This window comes from Brassica napus, chromosome C4 (genome assembly GCF_020379485.1).
Source record: "Brassica napus cultivar Da-Ae chromosome C4, Da-Ae, whole genome shotgun sequence".
In the NCBI taxonomy this organism is placed as follows: domain Eukaryota; kingdom Viridiplantae; phylum Streptophyta; class Magnoliopsida; order Brassicales; family Brassicaceae; genus Brassica; species Brassica napus.
This window is the reverse complement of record NC_063447.1, coordinates 58,879,220-58,903,729: the sequence shown is the minus strand read 5'-3', so window position 1 is coordinate 58,903,729 and position 24,510 is coordinate 58,879,220. Positions and strand designations below refer to the sequence as shown.

General features: G+C 36.8%; 4 protein-coding genes and 1 long non-coding RNA gene across 5 annotated transcripts; 3 read left to right on the top strand and 2 right to left on the bottom strand.

Annotated features, from left to right (window-relative positions):
* Positions 1 to 925: 925 nt before the first annotated feature.
* LOC106409720 (WD repeat-containing protein 44) lies at positions 926 to 4,618 on the top strand. The gene is made up of 6 exons (XM_013850293.3): positions 926 to 2,632; positions 2,928 to 3,085; positions 3,166 to 3,217; positions 3,310 to 3,392; positions 3,474 to 3,567; positions 3,717 to 4,618. Exons 1-6 carry the CDS (start codon positions 1,030 to 1,032, stop codon positions 4,406 to 4,408), a joined length of 2,682 nt encoding a protein of 893 aa, XP_013705747.2. The 5' UTR covers positions 926 to 1,029; the 3' UTR covers positions 4,409 to 4,618.
* Positions 4,619 to 6,312: 1,694 nt separating this feature from the next.
* LOC125585659 lies at positions 6,313 to 7,482 on the bottom strand. The gene is made up of 2 exons (XR_007322652.1): positions 6,811 to 7,482; positions 6,313 to 6,493 (listed from the first exon to the last, which is right to left on the bottom strand). It is a non-coding gene; the product is annotated as an uncharacterized LOC125585659 (long non-coding RNA).
* Positions 7,483 to 7,690: 208 nt separating this feature from the next.
* Positions 7,691 to 9,683, top strand: LOC106410667 (uncharacterized protein At2g37660, chloroplastic). Its single transcript, XM_013851221.3, has 7 exons — positions 7,691 to 8,129; positions 8,214 to 8,485; positions 8,569 to 8,605; positions 8,801 to 8,898; positions 8,998 to 9,059; positions 9,130 to 9,253; positions 9,342 to 9,683. Exons 1-7 carry the CDS (start codon positions 7,856 to 7,858, stop codon positions 9,459 to 9,461), a joined length of 987 nt encoding a protein of 328 aa, XP_013706675.2. The 5' UTR covers positions 7,691 to 7,855; the 3' UTR covers positions 9,462 to 9,683.
* Positions 9,684 to 16,591: 6,908 nt separating this feature from the next.
* LOC106387088 (actin-1-like) lies at positions 16,592 to 18,604 on the bottom strand. Its single transcript, XM_013826898.3, has 4 exons — positions 18,476 to 18,604; positions 18,023 to 18,102; positions 16,947 to 17,954; positions 16,592 to 16,858 (listed from the first exon to the last, which is right to left on the bottom strand). The coding sequence occupies exons 2-4, from the start codon at positions 18,080 to 18,082 to the stop codon at positions 16,793 to 16,795; spliced, it is 1,134 nt and encodes a 377-aa protein (XP_013682352.1). The 5' UTR covers positions 18,083 to 18,102; positions 18,476 to 18,604; the 3' UTR covers positions 16,592 to 16,792.
* A 241-nt stretch (positions 18,605 to 18,845) lies between these two features.
* On the top strand, positions 18,846 to 21,193 carry LOC106385727 (cyclin-dependent protein kinase inhibitor SMR12-like). The gene has a single exon (XM_048755110.1). It carries the CDS (start codon positions 20,550 to 20,552, stop codon positions 20,907 to 20,909), a length of 360 nt encoding a protein of 119 aa, XP_048611067.1. The 5' UTR covers positions 18,846 to 20,549; the 3' UTR covers positions 20,910 to 21,193.
* The last annotated feature ends 3,317 nt before the right edge of the window (positions 21,194 to 24,510 follow it).

Sequence of the window (24,510 nt, the reverse complement as noted above, 5' to 3'; positions counted from 1 at the left end):
AAACCTCGCATCAATACTTTTGGTCCCTTTGGTGATGCACATTATTTTTTGGTAGACCAATTGGACTGTGCGCGTCATATAGTACATATATCTGTATTGCTCATATCCAAGCTCCGTCATATGTTCTCTCTCAACCATGGGGTTTTCTTTCACTGATTATGCTGATAAAACCACATGTTGATTATAGAGAATAGTTTAGAATCTCTTCTAAACATGGTCAACCTATTTCTGAAAAAGAAAATAAATATGAAACTCGTCTTCGTCTCATTATGGTCAAAAGTACTCGTAGTATTGTAATCGTTTCTATTAAGGATATAAAAATGTTTTATTAACCCCAAAACTAATTAAAAGATGTTCGTCCTAATACTATAATGGCCTTATATATATAAATGATTCATGTGAAGATCAAGCAGTTCCACTAATCAAACGTGTTGGCATGATGGTCAAGACTAGGATTCAGTGCAGTTGTAGATCGGTCTTCTTGTCCAGTGCAGCCTAAACCCAAGATACAAGCAAAACTACAGTATCGTCTTGTTATATTCAATAATTCAATTAAAACATTGTAGTAATAAAATTTTGTGATAAAGACATAAAGGCTAACATTAGTTATAGAATAATACTATTTTTTTTTCTTTTTGTTTAACACGTAAAGTGGATCATACGATGTGTTCATATTAAACCCGAACCAAAACGTAAATACTTTCCAACGATGAGCACAAAACATGCTTCCACGATCATTGGTTGAATCGTGTCTGAAATCAAAAATCATGAAAAAATAAAATTAATTTTTTAAGTTTAAAAAATGAACGTGAGGCGATGTCTTGCAAGGAAAAACACGTCTTGACACTTTCCCCATAATACCCGATTTGCCCATCCTTCCATAATCATCCATCGATTCATCATCATCTCCGACAAAGGCCAAATCTTTTGAAACTCTGTTCTGTTTTTTTTTTTTTAATATCTCTGTTCTGTTCTATATGCAATTTAAATTAGTTTTCTCGACATTGCGAATCATTAGAGGAGAAGAAGATGGAGAACGGTGGAAACAAGATGCATCGGAAGAGGACGATGACGATGGACTGGGCGGGATTAGGAGATTTCGAGGACGACGACGACAGGTTCTTCGAAACGCACGACCGTCTCTCCTCCGCCCTCACATTCGACATGGCAGGTTCCTCCTCCGACGAGGAAGAAGATGATTTCGACGACTGCCGCCACTCCTTCTCCTCCGCCGTCTCCTCCATGACCTCCGCCTCAAGAAAGTTCCGCACGTCAACGACCATGATGTCTCCCGATTACGATATCTGGATGGCAGCTCCGGGATCGATCTCGGAGCGCCGCCGCCGTCTCCTCCACGGGATGGGCCTCGCCAGCAACAAGGACATGGTCAACTCCGTGTCCATCCGCCGCGTCGTCTCCAACGCAGCCATTCTCGATAATAATAACCATAACAACAAGAAGAACGGTGAGGTTGAGGAGGATCACGACAATGCTCTGTTCGCACGGTCGAGATCGGAGTCGGACATCGAGAGGTTCTTGATCGAGAAGCGGAGAAAAGAGGAGGTTCTTGGTAAAGTCTCTAAGCATCGTTTGACGAGAACATACTCTACAATGGGAGTTAGTTCTCGGACGAGAATCTGCCAGCAGCACCAGACACCGATCAGACAATCATCCCCTGCGTTGACATCGTTAACGTCGTCGTCGAAAGCGAGACTCGGCGCGTTTTTCCTGATCAAGAATCTCGACACGGGTAAGGAGTTTATAGTCAACGAGTACGACGAAGACGGGATGTGGAATAGGCTGAGTGATTTACAAACGGGGAAGCAGCTAACGTTGGAGGAGTTTGAGAAATGCGTCGGGTACTCCCCCGTGGTGAAAGAGCTTATGCGTAGAGAGAACGTGAACAGGATCAACTACGAACCCCTTGTGGATCTAAGGAAGTTCAACTCGTATTTGTCGAAGAGCGTGAGGTTGAGTAAGAGGAGAGGAGCCGCGTTGCTGAAGAACATAAAAGGTGTGGCTCACTCGATGAGTTTAAGAGGTGTAGATAAAGATGTAACCGATAGCGATAGTCCTAGAAAGGGGAAAGATAATAAACATGGGAAAGCTAATGAGTGGGTGAAAGTGAGACCAACGGGGAAGTCTTACAAGGAGCTAAGCGCGTTGCATATGTGTCAAGAGATTCAAGCTCACGAGGGTTCGATTTGGACTATTAAGTTTAGTCCGGATGCTCATTATCTTGCGAGTGGGGGACATGATCAAGTCATTCATGTGTGGGAGGTGCAGGAATGTGAGTTGATGTCTATGAACGAAGGGAGTCTCACACCGATACATCCATCCCTTTGCGACTCTGCTGGGAATGAGATGGCTGTAGTTGAGAAGAAGAAGAAAGGGAAAGGCTCGTCAGGGAGGAAGAACAGCAATCAGATTCCTGATTATGTTCATGTTCCTGAAACGGTCTTTTCGTTTTCGGAGAAGCCTGTTTGCTCTTTGAAAGGTCACTTAGCTGATATTTTGGATCTTTCATGGTCCAAATCTCAGCTTCTTTTGTCGTCTTCTATGGACAAAACAGTCAGGTTATGGGATCTAGAAACCAGAACATGTCTCAAATTGTTTGCTCACAATGACTATGGTGAGATACATTCTTTTTATTTGTCTTTTTTCTTTAAACAATTAGAGGTTTTGGGCTGATTCCCTAGGGTGAGTGCAAAACCATTTTAAATTCATTATCTTTTAGATATTAGACATTCCTAATGAGATTTGAACATATAACTCCTTAGATACCTACTATATATTTTTTTTTTTGATCAAAAGACACCTACTGGATAATATAAGAATTTTAGCCACTAGCCCAACTCCTCGTTAGTTTATTTGTCTTTTTCACATTCTAATTTCCTCCTTTGACCATAGTCCATTTGATTCAACAGTGACATGCATTCAGTTTAACCCAGTGGATGAAAACTATTTCATAAGCGGGTCGCTTGATGCTAAGATAAGGATATGGAGTATACAGAATCGGCAGGTTGTTGATTGGAGTGATCTTCATGAAATGGTAACTGCTGCTTGCTACACTCCAGACGGTCAGGTATCAGCTCTGTTTCTTGCACCAGTCTTCTATACACAATCCATCACGGCTCTTTCAATGATTGAATCTTGATTTTGAAGGGCGCATTCATCGGATCAAATAAAGGAATCTGCCGTGCTTACGATACAGAAGGTTCTCCTTAAACTCTGTCTGAATCCAAACATCATTTCTCAGTTGAATACTGTGTTTTAACTGCTACGTGTTGTGTTTATTGTGTAGAACAGACTGTAAGCTGAATCAAACTAATCAGATTGATCTTCAGGCTCATAAGAAAAAACAATCAAAAAATAAGATCACCAGTTTTCAGGTAAGTATCTTTAAAAGAGAACCGTTAAGACTTGCCTAAACAAACACCGTGTAATGCAAGTACACTTTTCGTATATTGTAGTTTTCTCCGGTGAATCCATCAGAAGTTCTTGTCACGTCCGCTGACTCGCGGATTAGAATCCTAGATGGTTCAGAAGTTATTCACAAATTTAAAGGTAAAATTCTCATTACACAATAATAATATAAGATGAATAGACCAATCCACTTATCACCAATAAAATTGTAACTTAATAATACTTTAGACATATGTTCTAGCCGTTCTCTCCGAAAGAATATAAACAAAAGTTGACGGTTTTGTTTACAGGCTTTAGAAATACAAGCAGCCAAATCTCAGCTTCGTATAGCCAAGACGGTAAATACATAATCTGCGCGAGCGAAGACTCTCAAGTTTACATGTGGAAACGAGACAGTCACCGAACATCCTCCGAAACAGGCAGAAGATCTTCAAACACGACACAATCACACGAACATTTCGAATGCAAAAACGTCTCAGCAGCTGTCCCATGGCACGGTCACGTCAGAGGCGAGCCACCACCGGTCCAAATGCACTCCAAACGCCACTCAAAGCGCATATCCACTTCGAGCCAGCCTTCGTCCGCCGTAAGCTCACCAACAAGAGAAGAAACCTCGGCCACCACTGCTGCACCAAACCGGCACAAGAAACCGGGATTACCACCCATCCCCAAGAGAATCACTCCGCAGCAACAACCGGAGGAAGAGGTTGGAGGAGGTGAGGTAGGAAGCAGCGAGTCGTTTGGGTCGAGCATGAACGGTTCGGAGCAGCAGTCGTCGAGGTTTGGGGAGTCTCCGTCTATAAACACGTCGTCGAGGTTGTCTTCGTGGTCGTGGTTCGATAGTGGAGGACACGGTCCTCAAACTATACGGCCTACGGCTTGGGGGATGGTGATCGTGACGGCTACGGTTAATGGTGAGATACGGTCTTATCAGAATTTTGGGTTACCGAGAAGAGTCGGTCGTCAAACCACTTTGTTTTGATGTAAGAGAAACGACTTTTGTTATATTTTCTGTACTTTTTGTTGTTGTTGTTGTTGCTTGTAGAGTACGTAAAGAAACCTAATTACAGAAACAACCGTCCTTTTGGTGTTGAGAGTCTCTCTCTCAACGTTTAAAAAATTGAGCTGTTTCCTATCTCTCTCGATATTCGAGTTTCGATTTCTCAACTTAAAAAACTAAGACCTAGCCCCGACGAGAGGGGCTGGCGTTACGCCGTCAACTACTCTCAAGGATAAACATGCCACATAGCAAGAGTTTCTTGAAAGTCTACAATAAATTAGTACTTAAATCGAATCTAAATGACCCCAACAAAATGTTTCCATTGGCACATTGCAGTTTCGCTAACAATATGATGCACTTTCTCTAGCTAAAATGTATTTCATGGTTCAAAAATGTATGAAGTTATCATTAATAAATAAGGAAAATTTCATGGTTCATGGGTCAAAAATCTAAAGCAGATTATGGTACTAGTACTACAAATAATTATATCAAACCATTTAGTATGTTTTTAGTGAAAACATTTGGTATAGTGATTTGATTAAAGAGACAATTAACTGGATATACGTAAAAGTGCACTAAATTGGGTGGATACCCCACTTGCTTTAAAACTCTCTTACACTGTTCAACATTTGGTACCATCTACCAATTTTGCCCCTAGGCCGAGATGATGTTGGATAAACCGTGTACACTTTAGGATTTTGTTTGATCTTTCATAGAACAGATGTAGGTAATTAGTACAAAGTAGGTCTGCAGCTAGTTTTTGTCCTAGCCACTCGTTTTGTTAATCGAACATGATATATTAGACCATGATTAACCCGGAGTTCTTAGAGTGTGGTTCTTAGCGGAAGTTAAGAACTGTTTTTTAATTTTTAACTAAAAAAGCTAAGAACCGGTTCTTAAAGTCCTTATTTAAGAATCGATTCTTAGTTTTTTTAGTTAAAAGTTAAAAAACAGTTTTAACTTTTGATAAAAACTTCATCCTAAGAACTCCGGGTTAATCATGCTCTTATCTTCGCCTAACCAGATGGAGTTGTCACCTACTCATGTGTTATGTTTTTTCATACTGAATTTTTGGACGTGTTATGTTATATTGTTATGTTTACATTATAGGAAAATACTTGGTACAAGTGTATCTGGATGTGCTTTAGTATTATATATAGACTAGTATTAGCTAATGAACATGTTACACTGTAGACATTGTGTTATGTGTATAGTTTTTTCGCATAAGACGTACTTAAGTTAACCTAACCGGATGAGCTGTGTCACCTAACAATATATATTAGATGTTATAAAAACGTTTAACTTCTAAGAGAACAATTGGGACAAATATATCTTGAATTGAATTTAAACACTTACGTTAATAAATTTATTAACATGCAATATGGGGACCATCCTATATTTGTAGCAGATATAATATATTGAATTATTGCTTATGTCCTCTCTAGCAACTATTCCAGTATCTCCTCCATATATGTGCTCTTTGTGCTTCACCGGTGATTTAAGGCTGAAGACACCTTGTCATCCCACCCAAACTCTTGTGTTTAGCCATCTAAGATTAACTTAATCTTAACCTAATAAAAATCAAATAGATACAATTTGAACAAGGGACAGTTAATTAAGATCGTAGTGGATAACAAGATTATTAGTAACTAATATATATAGATAGCATATGTGTTACATTTGTTCTGAACTCAACTATCAAAGAACATATAGGTTAACAATCATGTTATCGACGAGTTCCTCATCCAGCATGGCATCCCACCCTAAACTTGTTGTTAGGGTCACCAAACATGTCTGATCATCTAAGATAAACTTCACCTCATCCTAATAAAATTTGAAAAAATACAAAGTGTGTAATGGATAGCTAATTTTAATCGTAACAGATAAAGAAACTATTAGCAACAAATATAGACAATAGTTGCACATATTTGTTTGTAATCGACTTTGAAAAAGTATATAGATTAACAACTATGTTACCCACAAGTTCATCCTCTCGTCATTCCACCCAAAGTCTGTTTCTGAGGCCATTAAACTTGCTTGGTCATATAAGATGAACTTCACCTCAGCCTAATAAAAAATAAAAATATACAAAGTGAACAATAGATAATAAATTTTGATCTTAGACTACTTTTAAAAAACATATAGGTTAACAACAACAGTTATCGTGTAATTTTTGGTGATAAGGCATTGGACTCTACGTGTGTAACAAAAAGGTGTTTGCTAAAATATTCCCAACCTTACATTCTTCTTCTACTGCGAGATAGGTTGACAGATGATGTTTTGTAGTAGGATTGATAACAAATATTAAGAACTATCTTTTACAATAACTGTTAGGTTGCAAACTGGGGCTAAGAAGAAAGGTTACATGCTATCACAAAGCATACCTAGATGATGTATTGGCCAAAACTGACAGAGAAGGAAGGGTTTTCGGTCATGGATATGATCTTCCCAAACGTTGTGCTTCGTAGAAACTCTACCTCATCTGGATCTATAGCGTCGATTATGGATTCAGTCCTCTTGGGCTTGTGATATGTACATTAACTGTTTCTCCAGCAGGTTCTTCACCAGCTACAAACATGCGCTCTGTGATAAGCAAATCACCCATATTGGCAACTCACACTTTTTGGATCTATACGAATACGAGAATGGGACGCTTTTCGGATGAATGAAGAGAGATTTTTATTTAAGGAATGTGAAAAGAGTGATTTTTCTTCAAAAAATGTGAAAAGAGAATGATTTTTGTTGAAGAAAAATGAGTTTTAAAGCTTTGTAAATGACGACCTCTGGTTTTCTCGAGAAGTTTTAAACAAGACATAACATTGGTAATTATCTTGTGTGTAAAGGGTTGCTATCTGCTTGGTTCTGACATAAAATCTGATATTACAAGATACCATAACTGTGTAGGTATGTAGGGGTTGTTTCGTATTATTTAAAATATAACAGTGCCTTGAAAAGGATTTGGGTACTTAGCTCATTTTGCTGTCTGTATATACACCCTAATTTCTATTGATTAAATATTTATTACTGTTTATATTAATTAATAAGGAAAATTTTATTTAAAAATTCAACATGATGATATATAACTGTTAAATGTGAATTTTGTAATGAATAAGATTGTTCATTATACAGTAAGATTGTTCATTATACAGTAAATAAAATCACTACATATCATTTTTTTAAAAAATATATTTAAATTTCAGTTGTAAAATTGGATATAATAATTTTTATATATTTTTTATAATACATTAATGTAAAAATTGTGTTTTAGGAGATTGCTCCAGGCCCAAGTGAAAAACAGGCCCGTCGGCCGTCTCGAAGTGAAAATCAAACCATTCGAACGACAAGGTGACGTGGCGAGAATCTGAGAAACGATAAGGTGTGTCTCCTCCGACTCTCTCGTCATCGTCTGAGCTTACCTAACTCCAGTTAATGGCGATGTCGACGACTACACTCTTCCATGCACTTGTTCCTTCCAACACTTACAAATCCAGAGCTGTCTCCTCTTCCTTCGTCTCAGTTCCTCGCTCCTCAACTCCACCTTCTTCGCCGTCTCTCCAGTTCCGCTCGCTTGTTTCAGACACGACGTCGATCTACGGTCGGAGGAAATTTACCGGCAATCTCAGAAGAGTATCCTTAACCGTCTCCGCCGCCGCAGCAGCTGAGCCTCTCACCGTCCTCGTCACCGGTGCCGGTGGCAGAACAGGTTCCTTCTCTCTCTTTCTTGTCCATCACGTTATAGCTAATCATGTTCAAGAACGCTAAGAAGATTTGTTCCTATGCATTTCAGGGCAAATCGTGTACAAGAAGTTGAAGGAGAGGTCGGATCAGTTCGTGGCGAGAGGCTTGGTGAGGACGAAAGAGAGCAAGGAGAAGATCGGTGGAGAGGACGAAGTGTTCGTCGGTGATATTCGAGACCCTGAATCCATTGCTCCTGCTGTGCAAGGGATTGATGCTTTGGTCATTCTTACGAGCGCTGTACCGAAGATGAAACCTGGTTTTGATCCTAGCAAAGGAGAGAGACCTGAGTTCTACTTTGAAGAAGGAGCTTATCCTGAACAGGTGACAACAACTAGTTGCTACTGTGTTCTTGTGGGTTTTGTACATTCTTGTTTGGTTTTTGATTCTTTGTCCTTATTTTGTAGGTTGATTGGATTGGTCAGAAGAATCAGATAGATGCTGGTTTGTATTCATCTCTTTGAGCTTTTTATTACACTAATATTTAAAGAGTGTGTGTAAATATATGAACTCCTACATGAAAGACTTGGGTCAATCCATTAATTGCCAATTGGTTTTGAGTTGGAAATTGATGAAACTTTGTACTTTTATATGTGTCTTTGTAGAGAAAGGGTTGATGATCTTGTCTTTTTTGAACAGCTAAGGCAGCAGGAATTAAGCAGATTGTTTTGGTGGGGTCGATGGGAGGAACAAACATAAACAACCCCTTGAATAGCATTGGCAATGCCAACATTCTGGTGATTCTTCTTTCTTTGTTTTTCTTGAACAGAGAAGATGAGTTTGACAGCAAAAAAAAATGTTCACAATCTTTAAGCATGGTTCTGTAAAATTTGTAGGTTTGGAAGAGGAAAGCTGAGCAGTACTTGGCTGATTCCGGTATTCCGTACACCATCATCAGGTTAGACTTTGCATATGATTCAAATTGCAATGGTGGAATGTCATCTTACATATATTAGTTGTGGAATCAGGGCGGGCGGTCTGCAGGACAAAGAAGGTGGCATTCGAGAATTAATTGTGGGAAAAGATGACGAGATTCTAGAGACAGAAATGAGAACAATTGCAAGGGCTGATGTTGCTGAAGTCTGCGTTCAGGTGTGTGTACATTAGAATTGTTGCACCATATTTAAAAAAAAAATCAGTTTGTGTCTCCTCTAATCCATGGTGTGTCTTATTCGAGCAGGCGTTGCAGCTCGAGGAGGCAAAGTATAAAGCACTTGATCTGGCCTCAAAGCCTGAGGGAACAGGCACCCCAACAAAGGATTTCAAGGCACTTTTCACTCAAGTTACCGCTCGGTTCTGATCTTCTGTTACTTTGTCTTTTAAGCAGAGTAATAGGACAAGAGACTGAGAGGGATAATAAGTTCATTATGTGAGATACACATGTCTGAATCGGCTCTTTCTATATTTTTCAAGGGGTCTTTCCCGAAGTATCTAAGTATATTTTGTATGCACCATTCACAAAATCCCAAAGTCGAAAAGATCGGGATTGATCTTTGAAAGTATAAGTATTTTCCCTTAATCATTAACGTGATTTACAACAGTATATAAAGAGTAAACTGTTACAAGATATGTGGGATATGTCCACGATTCTAGGAGACTAAATCTAAACAAGAATGGAATATTCTTGGTTTCACTAACACCCCCTCCCACCCCCGCAGTCGCAGGGTCGATTGTATTGACACCAAGACTGGAGCGGAAGCTGTTGAACAAGGAGGTGGGTAGTCCTTTGGTGAAAATATCCGCATACTGTGAAGCAGCCGGTATGTGATGAACTCTCACTTCGCCCATTTGTACTTTTTCTCTAACAAAATGTATGTCTATTTCTATGTGCTTAGTACGTTGATGTTGCACTGGATTTGAAGAGAGGTAGACAACACTAATGTTGTCGCAGTACACAATGGTGGCATGTTGGAGAGGGCAATGCAGTTCCAGGAGGAGGTTGCGTAGCCAGCACGCTTCAGCTACTGCATTTGCGACTCCTTTATACTCGGCTTCGGCACTTGATCGTGACACTGTAGCCTGTCGTTTTGCAGACCAGGACAGGAGGTTGTCGCCTAAAACACACACAAAATCCCGACGTTGAGCGCCTGGTAGAAGGAAATCCGACCCAATCGGCATCTGAATAAGCTGTCAACGAAATTTTTTGATGTTTTAGTAGCTGTAACCCTCTGTCTTTAGTTCTTTGTAAGTAGCGTAGAATGCGACGTAGAGCTTGCATGTGTATGTCTCGCGGATCGTGCATGAATAGACAAATTTGTTGAACTGAATATGCAATATCTGGTCTTGTAAATGTTAGATATTGTAAAGCTCCTGCGAGACTTCGATACTCGGTCGGGTTGTCTAGCAGTTTGCCTAAGTCCTCTGCGAGTTTGGACTTTAAATCCACTGGTGTAGCTACCGGTTTGCAGTCTTGCATACCAGCTCGGAGCAAGATCTCCTCAGCATAGCGACTTTGATGCAAGAACATGCCTTTGTTGTTGTGAACTGCAGCAATGCCCAAGAACGAATTGATGAGACCACCGTCAGTCATAGGAAATTCCTGCTTCATTGCGGTGATGATTTTCGAGGTGAGAAGGGAAGACGACGAAGTGACTATGGTGTCGTCCACATATAGAAGTAAACAAATGATGTCGTTCCCTCTCTTGTAAATGAACAGACTCGCATCACTCCTGCTTTGCTTAAAACCTTGAGAGGTGATGAATCGCACAAACCGAGCGTTCCAGGCGCGAGGAGATTGCTTCAAGCCATATATCGAGCGATTCAACTTACATACGTGATTCGGTTTTGTTGAGTCCACGAACCCGGGAGGCTGAAACATGTAGACGGTTTCATCAAGAGTGCCATGAAGAAAAGCATTTTGGACGTCCAATTGATGCACCGACCAGTCGTTAGCCAACGCGACATGAAGCACACTTTGTATTGTTGCCGGTTTTACAACAGGACTGAATGTTTCAGAGAAGTCGATGCCTTCTTGTTGCGATTTGCCGTTTGCAACCAGTCTCGATTTATGAGACTTGAAGTTCCACTGTGCATCATACTTGTGCTTGTGTAGCCACATACAACGTACAATGTTAGTGTTCTTAGGGCGCGGTACCAGATCAAAAGTACGACTCTTAATAATAGCATCAAACTCACAGTTCATAGATGGGTTCCAATTGGGGTCGGAAAGGGCATCTTTGTAGCTTTTTAGTAAAGGAGATTGATTTTGTGTTAGAAGAGACAGAACATGTTTAGGCTTATGAATTCCACTCTTTGATCGAGTTGCCATGGAGTGTCTGGGAGCCTCAGAGGCTGCGGAAGCAGCTCGAGTTGACACTGGCGATGGAGACGGAGCAATAGCTGCCATTGTTGGGAGAGGAGTAGCAGTGGGGTTTATGAGAACAGACTTGAGATATGCAGATGGTTCTGTTTCTTCCTCAAGAAATTTGTAAGACGAATCCGAAGGGGAGTTTGGATCATTATACGGGAAAGAAGTTTCATCAAAGATCACGTTTCGTGATATGATGATCTTTTTGGTGGTTAAGTCAAAACAACGATAGGCACGATGGAATTGTGGATACCCCAGAAACATACATCGCGAGGAACAAAGTGAGAGTTTAGATGCATTAGAATTATTTTGATTTGGGCAACAGAGGCTGCCAAAAACTCTTAAATGGGAGTAAGACACTGGCTTTTTGAAGAGCTTAGAGATATGTATTTGGTTGGCTATAGAAGTTGAAGGTAAGAGGTTTAGGACATGAACAGAAGCTTGAAGAGCCTCGACCCAAAAAGAGGAATGTAGTTTGGCTTGAAATAGAAGTGATCGTATGGAATTATTAATAGTACGAATCATTCTCTCTGATCGGCCATTTTGTTGGGACGTGTAAGGGCACAAAAAACGAAATGTGATGTCTTTTGTGGCAAAGTAATTCTGGAACTTTGAGTTGTTATACTCTGTTCCATTATCACATTGCAAAGATTTGATCTGAGTTTTGAATTGGTTTTCAACATAGGTAGAGAAGAGGTGAAATTTTGAGAAAACCTCTTCTTAAGATCTAATGGGATAAACCCATAGAAAGTGACTGAATTGATCAAGAAAAAGCACATAGTATTTGTGACCACTTAAGCTAAGGACTGGCGAGGTCCAAAGATCAGAGTGTACTATGTCGAAAGGAGCAGTGACAGTTGAATCAGATGAATGAAATGACAATTTTATTTGTTTGTCTAATTGGCAAGCATCACAAACCGATGTATGATCTTGTTTATTACATCGTAAAGCATTGGAAGAAAGCAAAGACTTTAGTGTTTGATTATTCAAATGAGAAAGACGACGATGCCAAGTAGTGGACGTCGCCGTTAGCAAAGCTGAATGCTGAGAAGAAAGCTTATTTGTGGGAAAAACATGATAGAGATCGCCAGTATTGTCACTGCAGAGAAGTGTCCGCTGAGTCCGAAGGTCCTTCACAGAAAAACCATTAAGGTCAAACTCAATTGAACAAGCATTATCTTTAGTACATTTACGAACAGAGACAAGATTTTTGATTATAGAAGGTGTGACTAAAACCGAAGTAAGATTTAGAGGACGAGAAGAAGAAGGAAAAGAAAATGAGCCCTTCTGGAAGATAGGAATCTGACCCCCATTGGCAACTGTTACCGTGTGTCCGGTGTTATCATTAAGAATAGACTTGAGATTACCTGAGGAGTTGGTCAGATGAGAGGTAGCTCCGGAGTCCATATACCACTGATGATCTGCCGGATCCATCAACGTCATTGTGTTGAAGGCTGAGGCAAAGTCGATAGTCATTTGTGGTTGTTCCATGATGTTAGCCGTTTGGACTTGGAGCGCTTGCTGATTTTGGAGAGGACGTGGGCGAAGTAGTCCTGGATTTGCATTCGGAGGCATCTGTTGATGATTGGCCCAGTGCATAGGTTGTGGTTGCATCCACATAGGATAGCCATTTGACCAATAAGGAACTCCCCATTGATTGTACATTGGTCGTGCTTGGTTGTTGTAGCCGCTGCCATGACCTCTGTTGTTCTGCTTCTTTCCTCTGTTGTTGTAGAACTTTTGTTGATTAGACTGATTGTTGGATTTTGATGGTGGAGCTGAGACGTTTAGTACCTTGTCAGAAGATGAAGAATCACTAACGACAGAAGTTTTCTTTCCTCTGTTAAGCAGGTCTTCCTCGAGAAGAAGCATTGAACGAGCATCATCAAAGGAAGAGAATGGTTGGCGATGCTTGATCACATTGATGATGTTGTCGTATTTGCTGTTGAGGCCATTGAGGAGATAAGTAACGAGCGTACGATCAGTTACCGGGGCGTCAACATTAGCCAACAGATCAGCGATTGACTTGAGGTCTTGGTAGTAGGTGTGTATTGAGAGATCACCAATCTCTTTTGTTCGCAAGTCGTGATCCAATTGCAGAGCCCTTGCTTCTTTGTTGTTGCGAAAGAAATTTTCAATGCGGATCCAAATTTCTCTAGCGGTTCCACCGGTTTTGAAGCTGATTTTGAATAGTTCTTTGGTTAGCGTACCATACAGCCACAGTTTAACTAGCCCATCGCGTTTAGTCCAAGCAGTATCATTATCGTCCGTCGGTAGCAAGGTTCCATCGAGGTGACCGGAGACATCAAAGCTCTGACAATGAATCAAGAAGAGCTCTCTCCAGACATCGTAATTGTGATCATCACAATCAAGTATGATTGGGATATGTTGTTTGATATTTGTAACGCCATAGGCGCGTTCCAGAGGTGTAAGAAGAGCAGCCATGGAGATCGGAGGTTAGAGAAAAGAAGTGAGAGATATAAGAGAAGAAGGAAGAAAAGAACGGGAAGAATGGTGCAGGATCGATAAGATGATGAACCCTCTGATACCATGAAAGTAGAAGTATTTTCCCTTAATCATTAACGTGATTTACAACAGTATATAAAGAGTAAACTGTTACAAGATATGTGGGATATGTCCACGATTCTAGGAGACTAAATCTAAACCAGAATGGAATATTCTTGGTTTCACTAACAATCTTCGCTATCAAGTTTTCTACTTTGACTGACTCATCATGCAAGTTCTCAGCCCTGTACAGACAAATAACAACAGTATACTCATCCTTGTCGATATCAAGATCTTTAAGCTCAATAGCATCCCACTGCTTACCAATTGCTTTGTACTCAAATGTCACACCAATGTGTGAAAATATATCGGTAGCCTGTGAGGTTATCAAGTCAATGCATATGATTCCATTGACTACATAACCAATCAATCAATTGGAATCTGAAATTAACCAAAAAAAGGGAGAAGTGTTGTTTTGAAATAGTTTCAGGCATCACAAAAGTATAAAAGTTTATTTTAGTTGAGTTGAAATGTTGATCTCATTAGAAGAATACATATTCACTTATAAGTCAATACATATATACCTATTGTAAAACTTAATTGGTACCTTCGTAGAAGAACTTCTTGGATAAAATTTGATGTTGGTACGTAGAACAAGAGTCAAACATTTTGGTCATAAACCATAATGGAAAAAAAAGAAAGAAAGAGAAGAGCACTAGAATGGTCAAAAACAAATACAATATAATATCATATGGAAAAAACATATTTTCTTGAAATATATGCCGGCTAACAATATGATGATGAAATTTAGTTTGAATTGGAGCTCTCAATGTGTAGGTAAAAAGATAAACACAAACACAGTTCTCCTTATTTTCATCTCCTTTTTTAGTTTTTCAATTCCTGAAATAATGGTCAAAATACATATCATTTAACATGTTTCTGTACACTTCGTATTTCATAAGTTTGAAGAACATACATAAAATGCATTCCAATATTATTGAGAAGAAACATAAGATTATGTAATATATAACTTCTGTACTATTTACATGATTTCATTTTCATAGTATAAAACAAAAGAACAAGACATACTTACATTTTAGAGAATCATATATTTTCTCTTTGAAGACTAATTGATAATGTTCAATATTTTCACAAATTAAACGATTAAGATATACATAATTTGTATCATACTATAATTGTTAATTGATATTATAATTGTTAATTGATATGTGCTTTCTGTCTCAGTATCTTTTTGTTTCATCTTCAATTTTGAGTTTGACTTCTTCAAAATCTTCTTACCACCTTGTGAAGAGGAGCTTCTTAATATAAGGTCTATCTCATTAAGAAAAAATAGCAAAAATATAAGCAAATATTAAGCAAAAAAATATAAGTAAAAATAATAACAAATGTTTTCTTTTCAGTATTTATATTTTTCAAATAAACTAAAATTATATCAAAATAATTCCGCATTTTTAAAATGTGGGTAAAATTCTAAAATTAATATTAAAGATTATGAAGATAAGCAGGCCTGAGAGTTTGTGCAAAAGAGTTCTTCATCTTTTTCATAGTTTTTGTCGAACTTTATATCTACAGAATTTTCAATTTATTTGGACACCATCAACCCATATATTTCCACATATCACCCAGACTTTAAGCAGACTTGTTTTATATCTTCCATTGAATCGTCAAGTCTTTTTATCATCTTGCTCTGTTCAACCATGATCTGAAAGATGAGAAACTCAATCACTAACATGTTGCAATAACAAATGAGACATTAAATACCTTGGAGTTTCCTCTCTTAATCTATTCATGTCCATCCACATGAGCTAGCAGTAGGTTAATTATACATTTATATCATAAAGTTATTTCTTTTTGTTTATACATTAGTAACTAACATTGACATTTGTTGAGTACTGGGTTTCTATCTTAGCTGTTGTATTAGACTCATTTTTATGTCATTTCTTTCTGTGAAGTGAAGTATGATTGTCTGAGACTTGCTGATCAGTTGATTTCTCCTTTTACTTTACACTTTCTCCAAAACAGAAGTTCTATCTCATCATTGCTATTTTTCTCAACTTTTTCATAAGGCCTTTTTACTTTGATCTTTGTCGAACTTAGACTGCGTCTATTGCTGCATTTCCTAGAGGCTACAGTGACTAAAACAAGTTTCTGAATTGAAAAGAGGCTTCATTCTGTTCAGCATCCTTCATCAGTTCAACATTTGCATCAATCATGTATAAAAGCTGCTCAGTGAACGCTTCAGCCTTCACTTGAGCAGTCATCATTCAAATCTGAAATTATATTTTGATCAGAGTCAAAACAACAGGGATCCAACACAAGGCCCATGTATTATATTAACTCATACATCAAATTTTACCGTCCCCTACTAAAATCTCTTCTCCTCTTTCTTGTGTCATGTAGGCTTTTTTTGTTTCTTTGATAATCTGGTGTCTACAATGTTAACTAGAGTTTTAGGGATTCCTTAACTCAGATTTTATTGTATTTGTTTGTTTCTCTTCTTTAATCATTTGATGTCTCAAGTTTGGTGGCTGCAAAACTTTCCATAGCTTACAACTTTAATTGATAAAAGTCTACAAAACGTAGAAAAGATAAGAAAGAATTTGAAACACATTGCTATATAAAATAATTAAAGAAAGATGCCATTATTCACTCAAAGACTGTTGAACTAAATAAACAAAAGAAAACATATTTTAACAGATTACCATAAATTCTTGAACATGTCTTTGGCCACAATCACAAAACAGAACAGAACAAAAACAAAGAGCAGCATCAGTAAGAATAATCGAAACCCCCTGAACTTAGAAGCACTTCCTGTGAACAATGGATGGGCCTGACTCGTCGTACTCCGCCTTTGCTATCCACATCTGCACAAGTCAAAACAAAATTTGAATGGTTAAGTTGTGAACTCGGTTTAGTTGGTTCAGAGGAAGGAACTGATGGGACTGTGTGTACCTGCTGGAAGGTACTGAGAGAGGCCAAGATAGACCCTCCAATCCAAACAGAGTATTTCCTCTCCGGAGGAGCAACAACTTTGATCTTCATGCTGCTTGGAGCCAAAGCAGTGATCTCCTTACTCATTCTATCAGCGATACCAGGGAACATTGTGGTTCCACCACTGAGCACAATGTTACCATACAAGTCCTTTCTAATATCCACATCACACTTCATTATAGAGTTATACGTCGTCTCATGGATACCTGGATTCTCCATACCAATCATAGACGGCTGGTAAAGAACCTCAGGGCAACGGAACCGCTCAGCACCGATGGTGATCACTTGTCCATCAGGCATCTCGTAGTTCTTCTCAACAGACGAGCTTGTGGTAGCCGTCTCCAGCTCCTGCTCGTAGTCAAGAGCCATGTAGCATAGCTTCTCCTTAATGTCTCTAACAATCTCACGCTCTGCTGTCGTGGTGAACGAGTAGCCACGCTCGGTTAAGATCTTCATAAACGCGTCGGTTAAGTCACGGCCCGCGAGATCAAGACGCAGGATAGCGTGCGGAAGTGCATAACCCTCGTAGATAGGCACCGTGTGGCTCACTCCATCGCCCGAGTCGAGCACGATACCGGTCGTACGACCACTAGCGTAGAGCGAAAGCACGGCTTGAATAGCCACGTACATGGCGGGTGCGTTGAAAGTCTCGAACATGATCTGAGTCATCTTCTCACGGTTAGCTTTAGGGTTGAGAGGAGCTTCGGTGAGGAGAACGGGATGCTCCTCGGGTGCAACGCGGAGCTCGTTGTAGAAAGTGTGGTGCCAAATCTTCTCCATGTCGTCCCAGTTGTTGACGATGCCGTGTTCGATAGGGTACTTGAGGGTTAAGATACCACGTTTTGATTGAGCTTCGTCGCCGACGTAAGCATCCTTTTGTCCCATACCAACCATTACACCCGTGTGACGTGGACGGCCCACGATGCTTGGAAAGACAGCTCGTGGTGCATCATCACCAGCAAAACCAGCCTAATTCAAAGCAAAAGACACATTGTTCATAGGACCAAGAAACAAACATATATGATGAGTGATAATACCTTAACCATTCCAGTTCCATTGTCGCAAACAAGAGGTTGAATGTCTTCACCATCAGCCATTTTAAAGAAAAAAAACTTTTCTGCAAGCCAAAACGATTTGATTTTTATGTTTCCTCACGTTACTTTATTCAAAACCCATTTGTTATCAGCGACAATAATATATCTTTAGACTAATCTTGTAATAAAATATTAGAAAGACAAAACCAAAGCAGGTGAGAAAAAAAAGTCATTGTAATAAAGAAAAAATAGTTGAAGATTCTGGTCGATTAAACAAATAAGAATTGGTGTGGACAATAAGATGATTGTCAAACACAGATGGAAGGATATTGAGGTGGAATCGACAGGACACCAATAGAGGAAGCAATGATAACAATACAGACACCAGATCCAACAACAACATCAAAAAAGTCACGTTACAATGTAACAAATCAAACGAAGAGTGTAGAAAATTACCTGGGATCGAAACTGAAGGATGCCCGAGCAAAGAATGAAACGGAAGAAGAAGAGAGAAACAATATGAAGGGGAAGCGTAAATAAAACTGGGTCCACAGGCTCCTTCGATTTCGGCTCACCTCGTTTTCCACTACTTTTTTTTAACTGACTTTTCAACCCTCTACTTCCACCACCACTCGGTTCGATTCGGTTCGACTGGTATGGTTGATTGGTTTCAGCTGGGATTCAGTTTTGTTCAAATATATTTTAATTTTGGTAATAATGTTGGTTTAATTAGTATGTATGGTTGATTGTACCAATGTTTTTTACTTTTCCAAAATTTTAAATTACAAATATACCTATTTTATTTAGAGAGGAAATTAGAGAGAAATTAGGTGATTAGTAATGGGGGAAAAGTAAGTAAATGATGATAAAGCGAAATAGAGATTTTTATGGTTCTGTTTTCATTTAATTATGAATCTATGATGAAAAGTGTGTTTTGTATATTGTTTTTTATTTGGACCTTCATTTGATAAATAAGACGGCTATGACTAACATGCTACGGAAAACAAATTAATCCAGCTAGAAAAGTTACATAACGATATTTTTATTTGACGTCAAAAAATATTTTTTTATTTATCGCCATTATTTGTCTCATAAATACTGCTCAGTCTTTTACCATGCGACTACTCTAATACATCTAATCTATTAATTTAGAGTCCTATTTTTTATCTACCATACAAAAGTCTATGTTAGACCATTAATTAGAAACTAAACTAATTATCCTAAATTTATGCATATATGATATTTTCTAACAGAAACATTATATACATCTAAACAATAACATTCTTAAAAAAAAAGCCAAATACATTTCCATTATGCAATTATTTTGTTTATCATATTTAGTCTAGACCAAACTTTATATATATTTAAGCAACTAATTTCGAAATTGAATAGTATATCCCAATTCTTTTTGAAATTATCATAAAATTATATACGTAAAAATTGATATTAAATATATATCTTTATAACTTATTTTATATTTTAAATGTTATTTTAAAAAAAACATATATCCGCACGTATGTGCGGGTTCAAATCTAGTTTATCATTAAATATGGAAGAAATAACTTACAATTCATGGTCTTGGAATTTCATTCTTAAACGTACATAATATCTATACGGTCGAGCAGATACTATTATTTGATTTATTGATTTCCTGTATTAAAAAAACCTTTGAGATATATCATTTTTATCTAGATATCTTACCAAAAATAGATGTCTCACTAAAGTATATATAGTAAAATGTCAAATATATATAAGAAATTCTTTATGTCCGCTCAAAGAAATATTAATTAGACTGGATACATATCATAAATAATAGTAATCATAAATTCTAGCTAAAAACATAAGATATGGTTCCAATCAAGAACTATTGGACTATTGGGTGTATAGTATAGTGATGCAGCATCACTACATTAGCATAAATCACTAAAGTATATCAGTTACACAAAAATTACTAACATTAAGATACGAAATTAAAGTCTTAAGACTCTTTAACGGCAACAATGTTTTTTTTTCAGGAGAAAAAAGCTAAGAATGCATAAAGCGCACATGTAGTTTGGAAACGTAAAGGCAGACGTCAAGTTTGGTGCTTAACTTGCTAGAAGCAGAAAGGCATCGGCAATGCAATACTTTGATTAATTTCTTTCCTAGATAATAAAAGAAAAATAGAATTATCGTAACGGTTTTATGCCGCATGATGTCACTTCAGGTCTCCTTCTAAATCAGCTAGAGGGTTCCAATACGTTATGTATGCCTTTAGACTCTCTCCCTTGTCACAACAAACACAATAAACTCGCTCCTATCTCCATCTCTAAACAAACCTGAAAAATTGCTAAAGAAACAAAAATAAGAATAAAGAAAAGCTGACAATTTTCCTGATTAATATTCTTTACCACGTTGGATCTATCTACATTGATTAATCATTATTTCTCCTTCATATTCTTCTTCTCTCTCTCAAGAACAAGAGGGTGTCTCTTTCTTTTCTTCTTTCTGGTGCCCTTCTTAGGTTCTTGAGTTTTGTAGATTTATTGGCATGTCGAAGATCACGAGCCTGAAGCAGGAAGATGTAACGTTAGGTGAGGTTTCAGAGACGAGGGAAGAGGCGTTTTCAGACAATACACTCGTGTTGGAAACTTGTCGGAAAAGGAAGAGATCAGATGAAGAAGGTGTGGAAGAAGACAATGACGGATTCAAAACACCAACTCGTCCGGAGAATAGAATCCCTGAGGTCAGAGAATGTCCACCGGCGCCAAGAAAAGGCGAAAATAAGTATTCGACGATGCACAGAGGTGTAACAATGTCGTGTCGGAGACGGTTGGGCTTTTCGCCGGGAAATGCTTCGTTTATAACGGATTTGCAGTGGAGGACGACGACCATGACGATCAAGAAATAAGAAATAGAGAAAGAGATAATCTTTTAGTATTTTTTGTGGTTTTATTATTGCCATTTCTAGGTCACGTTTGGAAAATATCTGAACGTTTTTTTCCTGAAGATAGACAAAGAAAAAACCTTGATTGAATTGGTATTTTGTTTTTAAGAGTTCTTGATTCTCAAATATATATTTCTGTACCAAGATGATGATTATTTGTCCATTGTTAGTTTTGTTCTTACTTATGAGTTATGAGTTACTTACAAGAGAATATATCATGTATTCTATCATATATATTTGTTTTTATATGTATGTTGTTTTCGGTTTAATAGTTTTCAGCCATCTAATTGCTCAAATATGTTTTTCATGATGTATTACAACCCTTATTGCTTGTATGATCACGAGAGTTCAACGTTACTACGTTAGTGAAGTGTTTCTTAAGAAACACTGATTGCTTGTATGATCTCGTGAAGTGTACTTTGCATTAGTCAGAGATGGAACGAAAGCAGTAGCCTTGTGATACCGTAAGTAGTAAGCTACATTATATATTTGTTGACAATATTCACTCACAATGAACGATGATGATGATATTGTAAAGTTAAAGTTACGCAAAAGAAAGAGAGAGACGTAATCAAAGTGAAAAGGGGATAGAAACATGAAGAAGAAGACATGACAAGAGATAGAATTTTATAAACACTTTAGGGGTCGAGGCCTTATTTAAGTTCCTTCGACTTATAAAGTTGGAACATCCAATGCTAATTTTATTAAAAAGCCTACAACGGTGAGAACACTCAGTCCTCTCATGCCATAAGCTTCTTCCTTTTTCTTATGGATCTTCAAAAATCTTTTTGTTTAATATTTTTGTTTTGTTGTTCATTTCTTTCTTTTTGTTGCGGTTATGTTCGTTACGTATATGTTACTCTCTTTCTTTTTATGTGGCTTTCGGTTTTGTTGACCTGTCTTCTAATTTGTTAACTAATTGACCATTTATTAATTTGATCGTAGCTTGAATGATACGTCAGTGGCGGAGGCACATGGAGTAACAGGGGGGCATCTGCCCCCAACTCATTTTGAAAATCCCATGTAAAGTATTGACTAATTCTAAATATGCCCCCTCCTGTTTTAACAAATCGGTCCTTAGTTTTATGAATAGTTTTAATTATGCCCCCTACAAACTTTTCTCTAGCTCCGCCACTGTGATACGTTGTAGTTATTTCATTGATTAAGAAAAATAAATAAACAAAAAGAGATGAGAAAGAGATCTACATCCGCACTTTGCATAATAAACAAAGATTATATTAAAAGCTTATACCTAAATATCTCAGACGATAATCTTCACACAAATAGATACATAAAGCAGTGTTGACTGTTCTTCTTTAGTAACCATTTTTTATCAGATTCTAGATTAATCATATGAGATATCCATACATATTGTGTGTATATGTATCATTTGATCGAAAACTTCAGTAATATACATTCTTTGACGAGAGAACGTGTTTACTTGTGAGATTACATGTTTGTCAAAGTGGATATAAAAGTTGTTGGAAAATTGAATTTTCTAAAAATAGCAAAACTTAGAGCAGAAAGATAGAAAGATAGAAAGATCAGTTTGTTGGAGAGTGTAGAAATGTGTGTAAAAGAACGTTTTTGACAGTCAATTCTTTTCAATAGAAAGGGGAAAATTTCGGGTAGAAATGTATGTAGAAATATTAAAAAGATGTAGAAAGAGCATGTGATATAAGTAGGGTTCAACATCGATATTGGCCTATATGATCAGCTGATATGGATCATTGACATTGGTGGTGATACGAGGGAGAATTATAGTTTTTTTTATAAACCCTATCAGCTATTGATCGGCAGGAAATCATTAAAATTACTGAATTGATTAGTCCAAAAACATATCATCTTAGTCTAATACGCATTTAATTAGATATCTTCCGACTAATATTAAGGGATTGACCGATCGTTTATTATGATCTACCATTTTATTACCTAGACTGAAATCCAAACCTAAACTGACCAAACAACAATAATTTAGTTTCCAACGAAAACCAAACTCAAAACAGACTTGGATATGTGCCAAGTCTCAATACATTACCACCAACATACTCCCACTATTTGATTGGAAGAATTAAAGCTGTGGTTGGCCACAAGTCCTAGTAAAGCTTGAGCCAACACCACCTTGCATTAAAAGCCTTGAAGCAAAAAAAAAAAAAAAATCAATCTCAAACTAAACACTTGATATACTTTGAAATTTTCATTAACAAAAACATATATTTTTGTTTAAATACAAGTAAACATTTAATTAAAAATATTTGTTGTTATACTTGCCATTTTCTTATTAGTTGTTGTTAGAAATATCATATTTTTTTGTTTAAATACAAGTAAACATCTTGGGTAAACTAGAGATTTACATGAAAATTCGCTTCAATTGAACTTTCTTACGAGCATATAAAAATCTACTTCGATCCCCTATATATTATTTGAGAAGCATTACAACTTCTTTTTGTAGCCACATGTAATCATTAGAATGATTCTTAGAATCATTAGAGAATTATGTTGGTCCATCTAATTATATAATAAGCTTTTTATTAAACTAACAATAAATTCATCATTAATGTACTTTATTATTTCCTTAAATAAAATTTACGGAATTGCCTAATGTGGCTAAAGTATATATGGCAATTAATGATTTTGAATAATAAAGATTTGATAAAAAATAGTGTATCTTCTATCATATTTGTTTAATTTTAAACTATTAAATAAATTAAACAACCACAATAACCATATAAAAAAAATTTAGATTTTTATGTATATGTTATATTTTGAATTTTTACAAACGGCTATAAATTACTAAAACTGTTAAAAATCTCACATTCAAATTTTATGACCCATGGTTTAAAATTTTTGTTATGACAAAATACAAATGATTACAAAAATTATATAAGTAAAAAGTCTAATTTAATTAATTATTAAGATTAATATATATATATATCATTTTAAATTAAATTATAAACCATATAAAATACAATATTTTAGTTTCAAAATTTACTTTGAACAATTTTTTTGATAAAAGTTTTGAATGATGATTGACAACTTATTTTTTTTTAAATTATAAATTAATAAAACTATTAATCCCACAATAAAATTTTTGTTATCAGTAATTTAAATTTTTTTCTATAAAAGATACAAATGAACAAAAAACTATATGAATAGAAATCATCATATAATAGACATTAATATTAAAAATATACTAAAATATATTATCTATGTTACTATCATTTAAATTTAATAACATATCATATCAAATATAAAAAAAAAAAATTTGGATTAATAAAATTGATTTATATGTTGGCACCAATTTAAATATATATTTAACAGTTACTGACTTTTAATTATTTAATATATATTTATTATTTCACAATATGTAAAAATATTTAATACATAAAATAATTTATATATATAATGTTGATACTGTTTCCACGTTATTTGAAGCCCAGAGAAAAAAACAATTAAACTTGCTTAAGCCCGATTAAAACACTAACTATAAACCGAGATTGTTTTGGGCCCAACTAGATAAATCTAAAAGCCCAATTAATTTCAGTTTATTAGCCCAATGTGTAGA